Source organism: Thunnus maccoyii, chromosome 24 (genome assembly GCF_910596095.1).
Source record: "Thunnus maccoyii chromosome 24, fThuMac1.1, whole genome shotgun sequence".
NCBI lineage: Eukaryota > Metazoa > Chordata > Actinopteri > Scombriformes > Scombridae > Thunnus > Thunnus maccoyii.
This window is the reverse complement of record NC_056556.1, coordinates 14767621-14785789: the sequence shown is the minus strand read 5'-3', so window position 1 is coordinate 14785789 and position 18169 is coordinate 14767621. Positions and strand designations below refer to the sequence as shown.

General features: G+C 39.0%; 3 protein-coding genes across 10 annotated transcripts in view; 2 read left to right on the top strand and 1 right to left on the bottom strand.

Moving 5' to 3' along the window:
• Positions 1 to 6986, top strand: part of LOC121892176 (metalloreductase STEAP3-like) — a 166818-nt gene extending 159832 nt beyond the window's left edge. For all 7 annotated transcript variants that reach the window (XM_042405059.1, XM_042405058.1, XM_042405061.1 and 4 more), the window contains 4 exons: positions 897 to 1163; positions 1359 to 1886; positions 2623 to 2787; positions 5227 to 6986. In XM_042405059.1, coding sequence (XP_042260993.1) covers positions 897 to 1163; positions 1359 to 1886; positions 2623 to 2787; positions 5227 to 5514 — 1248 coding nt within the window. In that variant the 3' untranslated portion in view covers positions 5515 to 6986. The remainder of the gene's footprint in view (positions 1 to 896; positions 1164 to 1358; positions 1887 to 2622; positions 2788 to 5226) is intronic.
• A 192-nt stretch (positions 6987 to 7178) lies between these two features.
• LOC121892181 (acyl-CoA-binding protein-like) lies at positions 7179 to 8945 on the top strand. The gene is made up of 5 exons (XM_042405070.1): positions 7179 to 7307; positions 7413 to 7528; positions 7838 to 7955; positions 8593 to 8655; positions 8861 to 8945. The coding sequence occupies exons 2-5, from the start codon at positions 7523 to 7525 to the stop codon at positions 8932 to 8934; spliced, it is 261 nt and encodes an 86-aa protein (XP_042261004.1). The 5' UTR covers positions 7179 to 7307; positions 7413 to 7522; the 3' UTR covers positions 8935 to 8945.
• A 27-nt stretch (positions 8946 to 8972) lies between these two features.
• LOC121892178 (vasoactive intestinal polypeptide receptor-like) lies at positions 8973 to 17515 on the bottom strand. Of its 2 annotated transcripts, XM_042405065.1 has the most exons (13): positions 17289 to 17515; positions 17105 to 17204; positions 16521 to 16634; positions 15980 to 16086; positions 14027 to 14136; positions 13750 to 13882; positions 12284 to 12437; positions 12108 to 12168; positions 11952 to 12021; positions 11751 to 11842; positions 11316 to 11454; positions 11162 to 11203; positions 8974 to 11052 (listed from the first exon to the last, which is right to left on the bottom strand). In XM_042405065.1, the coding sequence occupies exons 1-13, from the start codon at positions 17355 to 17357 to the stop codon at positions 10864 to 10866; spliced, it is 1380 nt and encodes a 459-aa protein (XP_042260999.1). In that variant the 5' UTR covers positions 17358 to 17515; the 3' UTR covers positions 8974 to 10863. The 2 variants fall into 2 exon arrangements, with proteins under 2 accessions (XP_042261001.1, XP_042260999.1); XM_042405067.1 differs by lacking the exons at positions 13750 to 13882; positions 14027 to 14136 and having other exon boundaries at positions 8973 to 11052.
• Positions 17516 to 18169: the final 654 nt, after the last annotated feature.

Here is an 18169-nt window from a genome sequence, read left to right as displayed (position 1 = left end):
ATTTATACTCAACTGCTTTCTGAAAAGCTTATGAGGTGCGTTTCAGTATCAGCATCAACCTTTATGGGTGGTAGAATATCTGATATTTGTATTCTCCTCCAAATAATATAAATCAATGCGTATATGTACAGTCATTTGAATGAAAATGTGATGAATTATATCCTAATTCATACACTTAGAGCTGCATGTTTTCTATGGTAACTTTCTCATGACACAGTCATATGACAGAGGTAAAAGATTAGCTAACATTTGCAATCCTTCATATATTTTTTATTAAAGTAATAGCTAAAAATTTAATGAAATAATAAAGACTGGAAACAGCTTAGCATTCCATTCTGGTCTTTGTATAGTTTAAACAAACTAGATATTTAGTGATCAGTGAGCTTTAGAGGTTTGTTTTGGCTAGCTTTGTCCTCTTGTTTCCAGTCTTTATGCTAAGCTAAGCTAATGGCTTGCTGGCTCTAGCTTTATGTTTAGCAAACAGACATAAGAGTGGTATCGATCCTCTCAGCTCAGTCTTGGCAGGAAAGTGAATTAGCACATTTCCCAAAATATTTAACTGTTCCTTTAACTCAACTAATGATGTATTACAAGTATCAAATATGAAAACAGATAAAATAACTACATTATTATGATAAATAAAAGAGATACATTTTGTTTGGAATAACACTTGAAGTGAAAGGAGCGATCATAAGTGTAAGAGTAATAATAAAATGTACAGAAGTTGCCAAAAATTAGGGGTTTCATAATTTTTTGGATGATTATTTAGTTCATCACATGATACTAAACTGGACACAATTATTTTAATGTCTAATAATATTCCTGTGCTTATCGTATGTACTTCTACTGTGCGTCCACTCCTCTTGATACAGACTGTTTCTTTCTTTGTCTTCCAGGTGACCTCCCAGATGGAGGCGGCCAGCCAGGCAGACCTGGTCTTTGTCGCTGTGTTCCCTGAGCATCACTCCACGCTGGTGTGCCTAAAGCCGGCGCTAGCTGGAAAGACTCTGGTGGACGTCAGCAATGGGTTGCGGATAAACCGAGAAGGGCCCTCGAATGCCGAACAGCTTGCCGACCTGTTTCCAGAGAGTTGTGTAGTCAAAGCGTTTAACACTATATCAGCGTGGACGCTCCAGGTGGGACCTCGAGATGGAAGCAGACAGGTAGGAAACATCAACAGCCCGTTATGGTTCAGATTAGCTTTGCAAACAAACAGTAAAAGATTTGTTATAAACAGCAGGAAAATTTAACAAAATGAGGAAAGACAGATATGGAGAGATAGAAGAAGAATAGTGGGAGTAAGAATTCTAGTGAGGACTTGGGGGCTCACTCATCTTTTTGTCCTCTTTCTTCTTCAGGTTTTCCTGTGCAGTGACAGTAGTAAAGCCAAGAGCTCGGTCATACAGCTCTGTCGCAGAATGGGCTTCGTCCCCGTGGATATGGGCCTCCTCTCCTCCTCTCTGGAGATCGAAAACCTCCCCCTTTATCTATTTCCTTCCTGGCGCATCCCCGTCCTCTGCACCCTCTTCCTGTTCATCTTCTTCTACCTGTACAACTTCACCCGTGACGTCCTGCAGCCCTACATCGCATCAGGGAAGAACGCTTTCTATAAAATGCCCATTGACACTGTCAACGTCACCCTTCCCTCTGTCGCCTTGGTGATGTTGGCGCTGGTTTACATGCCGGGTTTGTGCGCTGCTTTCCTCCAGCTGTGGTGGGGCACCAAGTACAAACGCTTCCCTAACTGGCTGGACCGCTGGCTCATCAGGAGGAAGCAGTTTGGTCTGTGTAGCTTCCTGTGCGCAGTTCTGCACGCCATCTACAGTCTGTGTCTGCCCATGAGGAAGTCTGCCCGCTTCAAACTGATCAGCCTCGCTTTGAAACAGGTGAGAGGAAGCAGCAGAGGAGTCTCTGTGCATGAGTGAGATTAAGGCATCCATCTGTTAACCTAAACGTCAAGGGATCATATCAGTGAGGTTCTGAATTTCTCCTAATCTAGTGCAAGCAAAAAACGAATGAACAACTACTACTGAGACTTTTTCAGCTCTCTATGTGCTGGTTCTGTACTGGTACATACTGCTTCCAGGAAATAGCCGCAGCCTAGCACGCTGAGTCTGATATTGATAAAAGTTGTCGCCTTGTCCGACCTACCCAGCTTTGATATATTACCTGCCAACAATCAAAATGTAAGCATAACAACCTCTCAGGGCCAATTCATCTCTTAGCCTGCAGAGATGGTAGCATGATACTCAGACTGAAATCTAAGGTATGATGTCTGTGCATCAGTACTACTCCTAGTCTGGAACTTCACATTCTGTCTGTAACATTTGTCTTAAAAATTCAAATTAATCCCCGGTGGTTTTAGTTAAAACAGTTACATTGATAAGCAGCTTTGTGTCTTGGTTGCAAATGATTTCTACACTATGATAACACAATGATGTGTCCACATACATGAAATCAGCATGCTGTTCTTCTGCTTTCATATGTTTTTGTGCATCAGCCAGACATAATGTTAAAAAAAACCTGATTCCTGAATGTAATCCCTAGAAGTGACAAGTCTAATGGCTGTAAAGCTGACTGAAGGGCTTGTCTTCTGAAACCAATTGCTTTTGTGGTGTCCAGATGAAGGAGGGGACGGAGGACCCGTGGGTTGAAGAGGAGGTGTGGAGGATGGAGTTGTACGTCTCCGTGGGCATCATGGCCCTCGGGCTGCTCTCTCTGCTGGCTGTCGCCTCGCTGCCTTCGGTGGCCAACACCATCAACTGGAGAGAGTTCAGCTTCATACAGGTAAACGCAGTCACACACACACATGTAGGGGTGGGACACTGCAATGTATCGCGATATTTCCAAACATAAAAAATAAAGCTGTCAGACTCTCTGTGTCGGAGCTAGAAACACAGATGTATCGCCTTTGTTGTGATATATCGTTATCGTGGGAAGAATATCATGATAGTGTCGTATCGTGAGTTCGTCTGTGATTCCCGCCCTTACACACAAGCACACACACACAGATGTGACTAATGCAGAATGACAGCCAAAGATTGTCACACGCGACACTTGACACACACACACACACACACATCCTGGCGTGCTGTTTCTCTTATATGCTCACATGGGCTCGGAGTCACACACAAGTGTTTGCACTCCTGCAGCTGCCCCAGATTCAGTGTTAAACTTGGGCTGTGACAAAGCCGTCAGGAGTGTTGTGAGTCAGTACACACACAGTTCCTCTCCTCTCCTCTCCTCTCCTCATCCTCTCCTCTCCTCTCCTCTCCTCTCCTCTCTCCTCGCGGTCCGTCTGCTCTGCTTTCCCTCTTTCATCTCTCCGTTAAACTAATCTGGTGGCCGTCAGATTAGTCATGTGCCGACAGCCGGCCGCGGTGAAAGTCTCTGCCCGGCACATCCGAGCTTGCTGCAGGACAGTGCGTTCACGTATCTTGTGTGTACGCGTGTATAGAAATATCTGTGAGTGTGAGAAGTGTTTGCGCTTGTTTTGGTCTCATTCACGATTACACACTTAGTCCTCGAGGGCAGGATGTTGTCCACTTAATCTGTATGTTTTGAATTAGTTGAAACTACTTGTAGGGATCAACCACGTCTAGCTCGCTTTTAAACATGAAAACCTGACATTTTTGGGAAACTGTTCAGCTGGTAGACTGTTTAGAAATAAGGAATTAGGAATTTCTAGATGAAAATGTATATAAATTACAGTGTTTACTGATTTCTTTGGCTCCATTTTCACAACAGAGTTTCAGTATACCTTTTAAACACTAAATGCTGCTTCAATACAAATTTCAAAACACTAAATCAATGCAAAATCACACATGCTCAGTTCTCAGAATACAGACACCTCATATTAGAGTTCCAATGCTTATTACTAGATCAGATTCTGATAGTGAAATTATCGGGGGGGTTGTGTGACGCTGAAACAATTAATCCACAGTTTTACAGCAGCAACAGGAGGTTACGGCCAGTGGTTTACTGGCCATCGGGCATACTGGGACAAATCCCGGCTGGTGGGCTGGTAGGCTGTCAAAAAATACGTTTTTTGGGCCGGTGGACTGTCAAAACATATCTGTTTTTACCTGCCCTCTCTGTGTGCCTGTCATCTGGGGTGCATGTGCTACATGCCTGTGTCAAGCAATCCCAGCTGAGCGCCACCCTTTACTCTCATTGCCAGAGGGGGGAGACAAAAGCCCCACACTGCACCTTTAAAATGCCAAACTGATTGAAATTCAGTGATGAATGCAGTATACAATGTGGTGATGCTGTGATTTAATACGGATGTTTCAAATTGGGAATTAAGGAATGTTGCATTTTGCATTAAGAATTAAGACATTTTCAGTATCGTCTGTGTCAGAATGACAAGATGAATACTGTGAATAAACACATCAATGCAAAATAACGTTTGATTTGAACTGAACCTTGTATATCTTAGTCCCAGAGTTCCACATACAAGAACTAGTTTTTGCTTATAAAAACCCCCCAAAACTACCTAAACAGTATTATATAAACCACATTATATAAAATAGCACATGTTCTCATCATATGACAGGTTTTAGTAAGAAATGACAAAAATGTGCAGCAGATTAGTCTTAAGCATTTCTCTAATCTCTGAATTATGTGATCCAGGTTCACAGACATTTACCATTTTCTGCACAGACTTACTGTACTTGTTGTAAAGATATCAAATATCTCCCAACATGTCCATTGCAGTTGTAGATACACTGGGAATTATAATCCACTCAGCCCAGTCAGTGTGTGAACAAGGGAGAAGCTATTTTTAACCCCTGACCACTACCCCACTCAACCTTGGGAAGTCTTTGTAATTAGTGGGCTGTGTAGGTGGCTATATGGCAGTCACTCACACACACACACACATGCATACACTGGTGGCGTTCGTTCAGGTCATGAGTGGTAGGTCAGTGTGTTTCCTCGGGGTCTTCAGTAGCCTGTGAGCTAATGTAGTGGGCCGACTGGACTGAAGAGGAGTCACTTCAAGGGAAAATCTCACTCTCTCTCATTTTTTTAAACAATGTGAGTCATATTTTTAGCGTTATAGCATGTAAAGGACTTCCAAACAATGTCTTTGTGTCCCTAAACGTTCTTAATTTAGTGATTAAAATATCTAAATTAAGAGGAGTGTTGGCCACCGCTACAAAAGTCTGATCCATGTCGTAAAAAGCTTGATGTAGTAATCTGACACCCCTCTCCCACCTCCTGCAGTCCACTCTGGGTTACTGTGCCTTATCCATGGCCACCCTCCACACACTCCTCTACGGCTGGGGCCGCGCCTTCGAAGCGGCCCAGTATCGCTTCCACCTGCCGCCCACCTTCATTCTGGTCCTGATTCTCCCTATCACGGTCCTGCTGGGCCGCCTGGCTCTCTTCGTGCCCTGCGTGGCCCTGCGGCTCCGACAGATCCGCCGCGGCTGGGAGAAGAGCCGGCACATCCGCTTCACCCTGCCGGACGACGACTGTCACAGCGGCCTGGAGGATGTCAGTAACGTGTGAAGAACGTGCTGTTTAGATGTACGTTAGATGATCCAGAGAAAAAGGTGTAAAAGCAGAGCTCTTAAACAACATTCACATAGAAGAGAAATGATTTATACAAGCTTGGAATCTATTGAAAGATTTCTGTGTCTCTCGTCTGAGTAATTTCAGTGATTTGTGTCCTTTAAACAAGTAACAGGTAGTTCAATAGAATATATCTGTCTTTAGAGATATTTGACGAGTATTGATGCCCTCAACCTTTTTGCACTATGCAATCTCAACAATGAGTATTTAGTTCATCCTCATGCTTTTTACTTTAATTTATTATTTCTGTTTTTACTCTGTTTGAAGCTTCAACACAGAACTGAAGAAAAATTATTTTAGCAGAAGCAACACAAGTTCATAACTGAGTCTTTACTGTGATCATCAGAGGTAGTCGGTTCTTCCTCTTGTCTGGTACGTTCCTGTCTTTCAAAAATTTTGATGTATAGGTTATTTTTGTCAGCCACGTTAGAAAAATAGCCAATCATCTTCATCACAACAAGTCAGTGTTTCATTTTTTTCTATATTTTGTTTCGCAATACGTTCAAAATTCAATGTGCTGTCATATTCATTTAAATGTTAAGGGACTGTATGCAAATTATTTGGGTGGAGACGGGGTTCACTTTTTAAAAAAAGCATGAACCTCCTCTCAAAAATATTAAAACAGTATTGGGTTGGTATAAGTCCTTTAACCATAAATCACTAAAAGAGGCGAAGCATAAAGAATTTAAAGTGACCCACGTCAAGGGGAGGCTGAATTAAAATATCAATATGGGGACAGAAAAAGAAAGAAACTACCTCTCTCCAAAAAGTCAGACCACCCTGCCTTCAACAAAAATGAAAATCATATTATCTTAATTGCACCATATTATCTTCTCTGACCACCCCCACCCCTAATCATTTTCATACAGTCCCTTACTAGTGCGTTGTTCATAAGCTCTACTGTGCCATCTGGAAAAACAAAGTCTGAAGCACTGCTGCTGAAGTATCTGTCACACTGTGCTGCTGTGGGTTGGCTGGCATTGTCAACCACAGTACGAGTGTGTACAGAATTTAAGAAAACTACATTTGGCTTTTTTTAATTTCTATTTTTTTATGTTACTGATTATTATTTTGTATGTTGTACTAAACTCACCTGCTGATAAGTAGAATACAGTTGACTAAAAACTCTGAGCGGGCTGTTAAATAACTTCTCAGTTGTTTTCATTATGAACAAAAAAAGATGCCGTTTGTGTTTTTATGTTCAAGTGAGTTTGCATTTTCTCTGTTTTTGTGTCTTTGCCAAAGATGATTTTCTGATACCGTCACAGATAGATGTTTTATGAATCTAAATGAAAATATAGTATAGTAGTGTACTGAAATTTAAATGTCTCTCACCATGAAGACATGAATGTTACAATTTCAAACTGATATTTCTAGAACATAGAATAAAACATTTTTTCTACAAGTTATATTCTTCAGTGTTTTATTTAATGCTTTAATCATTTAGTGTGAAAAAGGTTTGTAGATATTGGGCTCATTGGGTTGTCAGTGTTTTATCAATATCAGGTAAGGACAAAGAAGTCTGCAGACAGTCTGTTAGCTGTGTAGGTGCTGCCACATTGTGGTGGGTGAATAATCTTTCCACACAAAGACAGAAACCTTTTCCATGACATGAATATTAACATTGAGGAACACAAGAGTAATGAGATATGTTTTCCATGCAGCCTTATCACAACTAAGTCACGTGGGAGGGAACGACATAATGAAACATTTGGCAAAACATACAGCAGGTACATTGAATAATAATCACTTTTCTTCATCATGAAGAGTATTCATAATGTGTCCTCGCCGAGGGTGTTGACTTAAAGAGCGACCTCCCACTTTATTTCCCTCAGCGAATGTGTGACACTGACAGACAACATCATTGTAGGACGAGTTTGACGACTGAAAACTGGGATGTGAGTTCAGCTGCAGCAGCAAGGTGTGTCACTTTCTCTCTGCAGCCATGACTGTAAGTACTATTGCTTTTGAAGCCTTCCCTACAATGTTACATCAAATATTTATGATATTATGAAGTTATCTCTCAGGTATGCTGGCCTATTGTTTCACAGGAATTGTAATGAGGTTGTTACATAACATAGGAATGGTTCTGCTTACTGTAGCTAGCTGTGTTAAGATTTAAATAAGCTTATTATTTTACAAGAACAATATTTCTTCTCAGCGCTGCACCATGCGAGTTATAAGTTTGAAGATGACAATGCATTTCATCAACACTTTGACACAGATCTCTGTACCAGCTTGTATTTTCTTCCCCTACCAGGAATCCTTTGAAAAAGCAGCAGAAGAGGCGAAGATACTGAAACAGAGACCAAACCGTGAAGAACTGACTGCACTATATGGTTTATATAAACAAGCCACAGCTGGAGATGTTAACACAGGTGAGTGTTTTTAACATTGTAGAATTTCAAACAGAAACACTAAAGAGAGAGATTGTTCTGTGGTGTTCTGGGCTGTCAAGTACTTGTGCAAAGACTCACAGTGAGGTGTGGTTGAGGGAAAAAATCAGGCCCGACGAGTTAGGTGTCATACTATAATTGATGGCAAGACTGATAAGTTTACATAGTCTACATAGACAAAAATGCACTATTACTGACATGAATATTCAAAATGAGGCCCTGAAAACTGATATGAAAGTTTCATATCCATATATATTTCTTTACAACATTAATATTCATGACTAAATGAGCAACAATCAAAGTTAAAACCTGGTTTAAAAACACTTTATTCTTATTCATTAAGAGTTACGACTCTCAAAAACACAAAATACAGAAATTCTTCATACAAAATAACTAATAAAATGCTCTGAATTTGGCAGACAATTGTGTGTTTATGTAGAACCATATTGCTCATAACAAGAAGCTGATTGAGAAAATAGGTTTTCAGGGACTTTGAAGCTCACCTGTGTTGCATCTGTTATTGTTATTTATTGTTACTGTGTGGGTATAAGAGCAAATGACACAAAGTTTTTGAAATGGCTTTAACTACAGCGAACAATGGTTCCATTTACATCCACAGACCGTCCAGGGATGTTTGACTTGACAGGACGAGGAAAATGGGATGCATGGAATCAAAAGAAAGGTCAGATTGATAGAACTATTTTTTTCAGTAGAAAATGTCTAAACATCTTGTTTTAGGGAAGATTATTCTTCCACAAAGCCTAGTTTGAAACACATTAATGAAATTATCTACAAAAAACATTAATGTTGGGTTTGACTGTGTCAGATTTTTATTTTTAAACTGCTGAGCAGATGTTTAGCTGGTGTTTCTGTTACCAAACCTACAGGTCTGTCCAAAGAAGAAGCAATGGCCTCCTATGTTGATGTGGTGGAGAAGCTGAAGGCAAAATATGGAATCTAGAGTTTGTGTCTCACAAACACTTGAAGTATTTTCAGTGTCATATCTCCCTTTTTTAATAGACACAAGAAATTTGAGAATCTTATGGACTGATTTTAAATGATGCTACTCTCTAAGAGTACTTTATTGCCATGTAAGACATAAAAGGTCAAATGCTAGAGAACAACGCAATTTGGAATACTTTCTGATACTCCACACTGGTTAAAACATAGAAGTGTTTAAAGGAATAGTTCATCATTTTGGGAAATTCATTTGAATCTATAGAGCCATCAAGTGGTTAGCTTAGCTTAGCATACAGACTGGAAATTTGGCAACTACCCTGGCTCTGTCCAATGGTTAAAAAATCAGCCTGACAGAGCTAGGCTAACTGTTTCCCCCTGCTTTCAGTCTTTATGCTAAGCTAAGCTAATCGCCTGCTGACTTTCATATTTTACAAACATGAGAAAGTTATCAATCTTCAACCAATCAATCAATCAGACTTTATTTGTATAGCACTTCTCTTACAAACAAAATGTAATACAAAGTGCTTCACACAATAAAACAGTAGCCCCCCCCCCCATCCACACACAAAGCGATAAATGACTTTGTAATTAATAAAGCACTCAATAGTAACAACGCTCAATAAAAACAGGAACTGGGGAAATGTTATCATAAATCTCATTAATTTGCAGTGAGGAAACACCAAAGGCAGGATTAGAAATAAATGAAAATTCCAAATAGCAAAATAAGGTAATAATAGAAAAGTGAGGTACAAATTTTTTTTTAAATAAAATAAAAAAAATAAAAACTCCAAACAGTATGTTCTTCTCATCTAACTAACTCACTCTAGGCAAGAAAGTGAATTTTCTAAAATGCAAATACATTTTCATATAGAAACCTTCAGAACAGAGTGTCTGTATACAGAAATGGCAATTAAAAATAAATACTTGTTCTCATTAGTTTCTGTTCTTTGTTTCATTTGTTGCTGTTGTCCTCTATGAAACAACGATGTCCAAATGTCCAGCGAGTTTTGACACTTATCTGCAGAAGACACAGCTTCGTCCCACAGATGTTCAGTACAGATGGCAGATTGTGCACAGTTGTAATTGAGGGTGGTGCTTCATTTCAACTGTTGAATTGGATCACAGGGCAGCTAGAAAAACACTTGAGGGCAGTCACTGTAGTTCGGCTGATGGTGAATCATGTTTTTGGGGTTTTAGAAGCACATAGCCAACCAATTTTCAGTTTAATCACCACAAGGAAAAGTACCCAGTTGTACAATGTGATAATGTCTTCTCTGGCTCTGGAAGAGTCTGATAAAACAACCCTGATCAGGGTTATCTCAGATTGGGCTTCAAACTTTTTTTTACAGAAAGCCTGTACGTTACAAACTGGAGTCGTGGAGTTTAAAGTACTTATTATCTAAGGAAAGAAGCTAATGAATTGCATCATGGGAAGTGTAGGATCCAGTGTTCTTGAAGCTTGACCAGTACCAGGTACAAAAAGTCAGGATATCTCAGTCTCTGCTGTAACAATTTTGACCTCTCTTTCTCAAATCTGTCTTTCCCAAGTCCCTTGACTTTATGAAGTATAATACTAAATAGCATGGGTACCCCTTTAATAGATATTTTAGAATTTTTGCTATTGCCCTTTTGAGGCTTATTGTCACCTGAACAATTAAGTGCATCATTACAGGTTGTAACTGTAGCATGTGAACATAAATCATTGCTATATTCATTTTAAATATGTGTAATTACTACAAAGACTGACAATTTACCAACTGTACATTTTACATCCTGACATTCTCAGATAAAACCACTCCAGGGATTAGAAAAATATGCATTTGACAGCAGTAAACACTCAAGCTGCAGTTGTAGACTAATTGACAGTCAGCACTAAGCCAGGATTGAATATGTATCAACAAGGAAAGAAAGAAAACATGCCAGTCCCAACTTAAATCACGTCCATAGTATCCATAGGGAGCCCGCTGGTTGTCAGGCTGCCTGGAGAGCAGGGTAGCAGGGAGACCTGTGTGTGAGGAGACCCGCTCTGGCTGACGGAGCTGTGATGCTGCTTGGGTCGACTGGGCAGGTGCTGAGTCAGCCTCCACCTCCTCCACCTCCTCTGAATCTCATGTTGCACCTGGAAATGTGCACGTCACAGATCCCCAAGTTACTCCACGCTATCAAAACCTGCATTTCTAATTTCTGAACTGAAAGGTTTTGGCTCTAATTGGCTGACCAGTTCTTACCTCTCCGTTCATGAAAGAGTAGAGGACAGCGACCACAAAGCCCTTTAAGAAGAAATAAAAGAGAAAGGTGCATATGTCAGCGACTGCAGTTGTATTTGTCCTTATTCTGAGTTTATCTGGTGCTCTGTCTGCTTCACACGTACACCTCATTTACCTGTATGGATGACAGAGCCAGCTCAGCAAAGGTCCATATCTTAAACACTAAGCTGCTGACTTGAACTGGTAACAAAGCAAACACGATGTACTGCAGACCAAACAGAGCCACCAGGAAAAATGTGGATTTGATCAGCCTCCTGGTGAAGGAAAAGCAGAAGCATTTTTTTTTTTCATTTCAATAGAGATAATTAACTTTCTCCAGCTCTCACACATGTATTTATGTCTGTCCCGTCGAAATGAACCTGCTAGTGTGTATTAAAAGCAAACTGGAGTAAGGATCCAAATGCTCTTTAATCCCTTATCCTATGCAAAATACAAGGTCTATACCTCAAAAACACCGTATTTACATACATAATAAACTACAGGCTTCAATTTTACATATCAACAGTATGCCATTGTAACAATACCACAGTGTGATCAGTGTACTACTCACTTGTACTGGTTGAATTCATTCCTCTGTGCATCTGGCATTCTGAGTTTGCTCACCAGTATCCTCAAAATGCCCAAGAAAAAGATGAGATTAATCTGAAATGATAAAAACCTGTAAGCGCTGCTGCTATGCTACTTTATAATACACATCTTACATGTTAATGTTAAAAAAGAGTGAGGTTTTAGTAATAAAGAAAGTATTTACAAATATAGTGAGTAAAACTGGAACTCGAAGTATCCACCAAATCCATTCAAGTTTCCTGGTTTCCCAACAGCTTTATCAATGAAATAAAAAAATTATTATATGATAATATCATAAATGTATGAATGAATGAAGGAAACTGATTTTTACACTCCTTACCCTTCATCCTCATAAAAATATTTGGCACACCCCCAGGAGACAATAACAATCAGTGGTATACCTGTGTGATGAAGTAAGTTTTTGTTAAGTCTCAAAAAAGCACTGAATCAGTGTTTCATAAAGCCAACTTCACATATGTATATGTGTGAAGCACAGAGAAATATGTGATTCCCTACCCCAGCTGAGGACGATGTACCAGACGAGGTGTTTCTTCAGGGAGAAGAAGGAGCGGCTCACCAGCGTGAAGAGGAAGTGACCCTCCACCAGCAGCCAGCTGTAGTTTGCCAGGATGGAGTAGTTGGAAAACATCAGCACGACCTTACATGCCACCTGCCACACACAGTTACAGGAGTGGTATTAGTGTTGAGGAGCTGGTTAAAGGCTGAATGTGATTTGTTCATGTTACAATATTGTAAAAGTCCTGCTATGGACCTTGTTGTATGATTGTATGGACTGAAGAGAGTGTAAGGTTTTTGGGTAAATACAAAAATCTTAAACAAGCAGCTTAAACAAGTAATAATCAAATTATATTACAATATTTTTAAAGGACCAGTTTTACATTTTGGGAAATACACTTAGCTTTCTTGCAGAGAGTTAGATAAGAAGATTGATACCACTCTCATTTCTGTACACTAAATATGAAGCAGCAGACGATTAGCTTAGCTTAGCATAAAGACTGGAAGCAGTGGAAAACAGCTAGCCTGGCTCTGTCCTAAGGAAGAAAAACTGCCTTTCAGCAACTCATAGCTCACAAATTAACACATTATATCTAATTTGATCACAACATACAAAAACTAAGGTGTGAGCCTTTTTAACCAGCAGAAATTTGATGCAATGTTTTACTGATACCTAGTGGTCATATAATGTATTGTACCCTGAAATACACTGGTTCAACACACTCACATTAGTGTAACAAAAAAGTAGCTTTTGTTGACATCTAATAGTTAACTAGCACCATCTTGTGGCAAAACACACTTGTTTTACTGCACCAAACATTCAGCTTAGGATTTTTCTAGACAAATTTTAGCATGATGAAACAACTAGCCTGGCTCGGTCCAAAAGTTAAATAAACATCAGACTATGAGCGCCTCAAAGCTCACTAATGAACAGATTATATCTCCTATGTTTAATAAAACTTTTCTGTGAGAACAACACGATTCTCACAGAGAACATGATTTTACTGGAGGTTATGTGCAGGACAAGAAGTCAACGCTCCCTACCATGAAATAGTTTCAGCATGTAACCCCCTGTAAGACTGTAAGACAGAGCCAGAATAGCTGTTGTTTCCCTTTTGCTTCCAGTCTTTATGCTAAGCTAAGCTAACTGTCACCTGGTTCTAGTGTTATATTTAGCATACAGAGTGGTGTCGATCTTTTCATCTAATTTTCTGCAACAAAGAAAATAAGCAGAACCCAAAATTTTTAACAATCCAAATGACACCCATCCAACCTTTTACACATTTTATGTGCCTTTTACAGATTAAATTATGATCACTTTGAATAGATTTACTATTCACACAGGTTTTAGGTTTTAGATTCACTGGATCTTTTTCAAGTAGCAAATGTTCAACGTATGTAGTATATTTTAGTGAGTTTATGAATATCAACTGGGCATGTAAATGTGTTAATGGTAGTATTGATACAGGATAGGAGTCACAGTGGTAGAGCTCTTCATTCTTAAATAGCAGAGAGTCTCTGATGAAGATGAAGATGGCTTTCAGGATAAAGGAGATGAACAGCTGGATGTGAATGTAGTTCCTGGTACAGTGCAGCTTCCTGAAGAAATATTAACATTCAGAGTTTGAGGTTTGTTGCATAATTCATCAGCTTTAGGGGCAGGTTCACTTCAAAAACTGCATTTCACACGGGTTATTATGGAAGAAGGAGGGACACAGGGATAAGAAAAATAAAGTTTCTCACCTAAACAGACAGAATATGGCGATGGCGATGGTGAGAGAGATGAGAGAGAGCGCGTATCCTGCTGTATACATGGTCTTCACGTAGGAGAAATACAAATGAGAATCTAACGGCTGAACAAAGAAAAGAGAACATGCTCATCAGTTTATCACCTCCATAACAGCACAAATATGATTTGATAATACAGTTTATCACCTCCCATTGTTTAAACAGCTCATGTGAGGAGAAGTGTTTGAGAATGTTTATTGCTTAAAGTGAGCTCAAACGTATGCATGATTGAGTTAATACTAAGTTGCTGACAATATTTTATGATTTTAAACAGTATTTCAGCCTGGGTCTGGATAAAGCAGTAAAATAAAAAATTCAGGTATCAAATTTATTTTACAACTGAAAGTTTGGTAACATGTTAAAACTCTTTAGAGTTGGTTGCCAGTTAGCTTATCTTAGCATATGGAGTGGAGGCAGGTTGAGACAGTTAGCCTGGTGCTGTCAAAAGCTAGGTGGGATTTTTTTTTTTAAACATTTATAGCCAGGCTGGCTGTTTCCCCCTGCCTCCACTTCTTATGCTAAGCTAAGCTAATTGCCTGCTGGACCTAGCTTCAAATTCAATGTACAAACACTCTAAATATGTGTAAACAAGATACTAAATAGCAATTCAAAAAGACTATGCTAAACTTGTTTATATAATTTTGTACATGACACAATTTCACTCTTACATAAGTTTAGTGTTAAGACTGTAAGCAGGGAAAACAGCTAGCATGACTCCATTCAAAGATAACACGACCTAACGTTATAATTTGTGGAAAAAAAAAACAAACAAACAAAAAAACACGTAATGTAAAGTTAACAGTAAGCTGTGGTTTTACAAGGAAATATCAGGACTCTTTCATGGCTGGGCCAGTAACCACTTTGCCTGGCAACCTCATGATGACAACAAGACAAGAAAAACAATACTAGGAAACAGGTCCACCATGTAACTCCCTGTAAAACCACAACTTGCCATTTTTACATTGCAATTGTTGTTTGTTTTAAACAAACAAAATATATTGTATTTATTTGTGAGCTTTAGAAGTGCTGGTAGGAAGATTCTTGTACCTTTGGACAGAGCCAAGCTAGTTGTTTCTCCCTGGTTCCAATCTTATTCTAAGCTAAGCTAACCGTCTCCTAGCTCTAGCTCCATACTTAGCACATAGATGAGAGTGGAATCAATCTTCTCATGTAGCTCTTGGCAAGAAAGAGAATTTCCCAAATTTTCAAGCTATTCCTTTAAAAGATAGGTTCACAATTTTTCCAGTCTGTCTGAAAACAACAGTCAGGTGTCAATATGAACACTGAAAGAGGTTTTCCTCACTGTAATCATTCCTCCTGTTCATACTGGCTATTAAAAGACCCCCTTCAAATGTGCTTTTAATGTAAGTGATGGAGGCCAAAATCCACAGTGTGTCCACACAGTCATTTCATGCAAAAATGCATTTAAAAGTTTATCTGAAGCTTATATGAGGCTTCAGCGGTCTGAGTTTGTCATATCAAGTGGATATCTGCCACATTTACAGTCTTTCTTAGCATCAAATTCCCTCTTTGTGTTTCCTTGTTGAGCTGTGGTGGAAGTATAGTCACAAAAAAGGGACTTTGGCACTAAAAAGACTGTAACGTTGAAAGATATCTACTTGATTTGACTCATTTAGACAACTTCATATTACAGCAAAAAAAAAATCTGTTTCAGTGTTCATTTGGGCACCTGACTGACAGACTTGAAAAAATGTGTACTTGTCCTTTAAGCACACATAGAAATAATAATTATGGTGATATAAAATTCTTACAGTTTATCAACCATCTCAGGAGGCATATGTGTAGATACTATGGTATTTTGTAAATGCAAAATTGGGTGCATTTGTCCTAGTCATACATTATATTGGATAAACTACATGTATTGAATGTGTATTAGATGCCACCAACCTCCCCAAGAAAGTGGAGTGTCTCATTGAAAGTGTAGCCACATGCATCCTCATGTGGAACAAGAGGGTCTGTCCAGCCGTTGGCAGTGCAGTTGCGATACACTTTACCTGCAAAATGGCAATACAACCACAGGTCTGTCTCTGTCCTCTGAGTGTATATGCATCTGAGCCAAATACGTCTGTGTTCTCTGATTTATTTGACAGTAAGAAGCTGCAAAACCATCACTTTCCCTCTTCAGTTGCTTCTATAAACATCTGGTTCTTCAGATAAATTATGATGAAATCTATCATCCTCATCTCCCCACGTAAACGTAGCACTCCAATGTGTTACCCGCCGTCTCTATGTACACAAGCATTTTTATGGCTGAATGTTTGTAGACAGACCCTGAGAGGGATAAGCTGTCTCAGTTCCTTATGAAAACAAATTCGTTTCCTGGCAAATAATTAACCAGTGCAATGTGGTATAGATAATGGATGTCTGTTTGTATTTGTGTGTCAGTGTGTGTGTGTGTGTGTGTGTGTGTGTGTGTGGAGTATCTCACCTTCTGCGTTGAAAAATTCGGGACACGGTTGAGAGACAGTTTCCCCAAGAGAAGCAGGTGGCCAGCAGTTCAGGTAATCCCACATTCCCTTACAGTGTACAGTCATATTGTTTTCTTGATAGAAACAAAAAAATTACACGTTTTACTTTGAGTTTATGGAATTCCGCCCAAAAAATGGAGAGACATTATAACATCATGATATAATATAAAATATAAAACAAAATATTTGGTTTGATGTTTTTAATTGCAGGATAAAAACTACAAAACCACCATATCTGGATTAGTCTTGACCCTGCAATATAAAATACTTTCTGAAATTTCTCTTCATAAATACAAGTGTTAGCGTGCATTATATTGTATGACCACTAGATGTCACTAAAACATTGCATCAGATTTCAATAGGTTACACTATAAAAGGCCTATTCAATGATTTGTTTCATGCATTTCAGAGATCACCAACATAAAGTGTTTTTTCAATGGAAATTTTCACAAAACAGTATTCTTAAGTGGCTGAATATTTTAGTATTATCAGTATCAGGTGACATATGCCTAAAATAAACTATTTAAAAATTGTACTGACTTACCTGTTGCTTTGAGTGACTTAAAACGTAGCAGATCTTTCATGCACTTGTCTTCCTCTTTGACGAGATGATGATGAGGATGGCAGCCTGATGACAGTTTTGCCTGTAATAAACGCAGCTGTTCACGCACTTTTTCTTATATAGAAATCATAGATTCGGTTCAAACACGCATCTCTTTTTTTCTCACCTGGGCTGCCAGTAGCACTCCAATAAGTCCAAGTTTTTTCATTGTGTCGGCCAGGTTCCCTTTTTCCATCAAGACAGGTTACTACATCCAGACCTCAAGCTGCATATCAGATAACAATGAAAGGCAAGCATCCTGCCATGCAGCAGATATATGAGCTGTGAAAATCAAACATAGGCCTATACGCACAGAGTCGATAATTACGCACGGTATCCTCCAGGTCACTCTGCTGAGCGCTTATATCAAGGTAGCTATAATAAAACTGCAACTTCCTGTTTCTACTTTCAAAATAATATCATTAAAAAAAGTGGATCACATCACTCCAGATCTCAGATCTTTAAACTGTCTATCAAAGAATTGATTTTAAAATACTGCTGTTGGTTTATAAAGCACTGAATCATTTAGGGCCAAGATACATTTCTGATCTGCTGCTACGTTATGAACCATCCAGACCTCTCAGGTTAATCAGGGACAGGTCTGCTATCTGTTCTGAAAACTAAACATGGAGAAGCAGTGTTCAGTTTTTATGCTCCACATATCTGGAACAAACTCCCTAACCCTAACCCTTTTTCATATTGCCTTATGTTGCTCTTACAATTTGTCTTGATGTCTTTTATGTGTCATGTAAAGTACTTTGAATTGCCTTGTTGTTGAGAGGTGCTATATAAATAAACTTGCCTTGCCTAAATATGGGCACATATATATACTGTATAGTGCATCAGTGTGAAAAACAGTGTGCTATTTCCTTTAATTTGTATAATAGTATATATTAAAAAACAAACAAAAATGGCCTGCTATAACTTCAAAAACAGTATGTTTCTGGTCTGGGTTTTTATATGAAAGATAAAATAATTGACTTCCGGTCTTATTTTGGCTAGTTTGAC

Excerpts from the sequence above, each read along its gene's own strand:
- LOC121892181 (XM_042405070.1), top strand. Across the intron at positions 7,956-8,592 it reads AGCTGGAGATGTTAACACAG|ACCGTCCAGGGATGTTTGAC; the intron begins GTGAGTGTTTTT and ends TTACATCCACAG. Across the intron at positions 8,656-8,860 it reads TGCATGGAATCAAAAGAAAG|GTCTGTCCAAAGAAGAAGCA; the intron begins GTCAGATTGATA and ends CCAAACCTACAG.
- LOC121892178 (XM_042405065.1), bottom strand. The coding sequence starts at position 17,357 with ATGGAAAAAGGGAACCTGGCCGACACAATGAAAAAACTTGGACTTATT. Across the intron at positions 14,137-15,979 it reads CACTCCACTTTCTTGGGGAG|CCGTTAGATTCTCATTTGTA; the intron begins GTTGGTGGCATC and ends TTCTTTGTTCAG. Across the intron at positions 12,438-13,749 it reads ACCACTGTGACTCCTATCCT|GTGGCATGTAAGGTCGTGCT; the intron begins GTATCAATACTA and ends TGTGTGTGGCAG.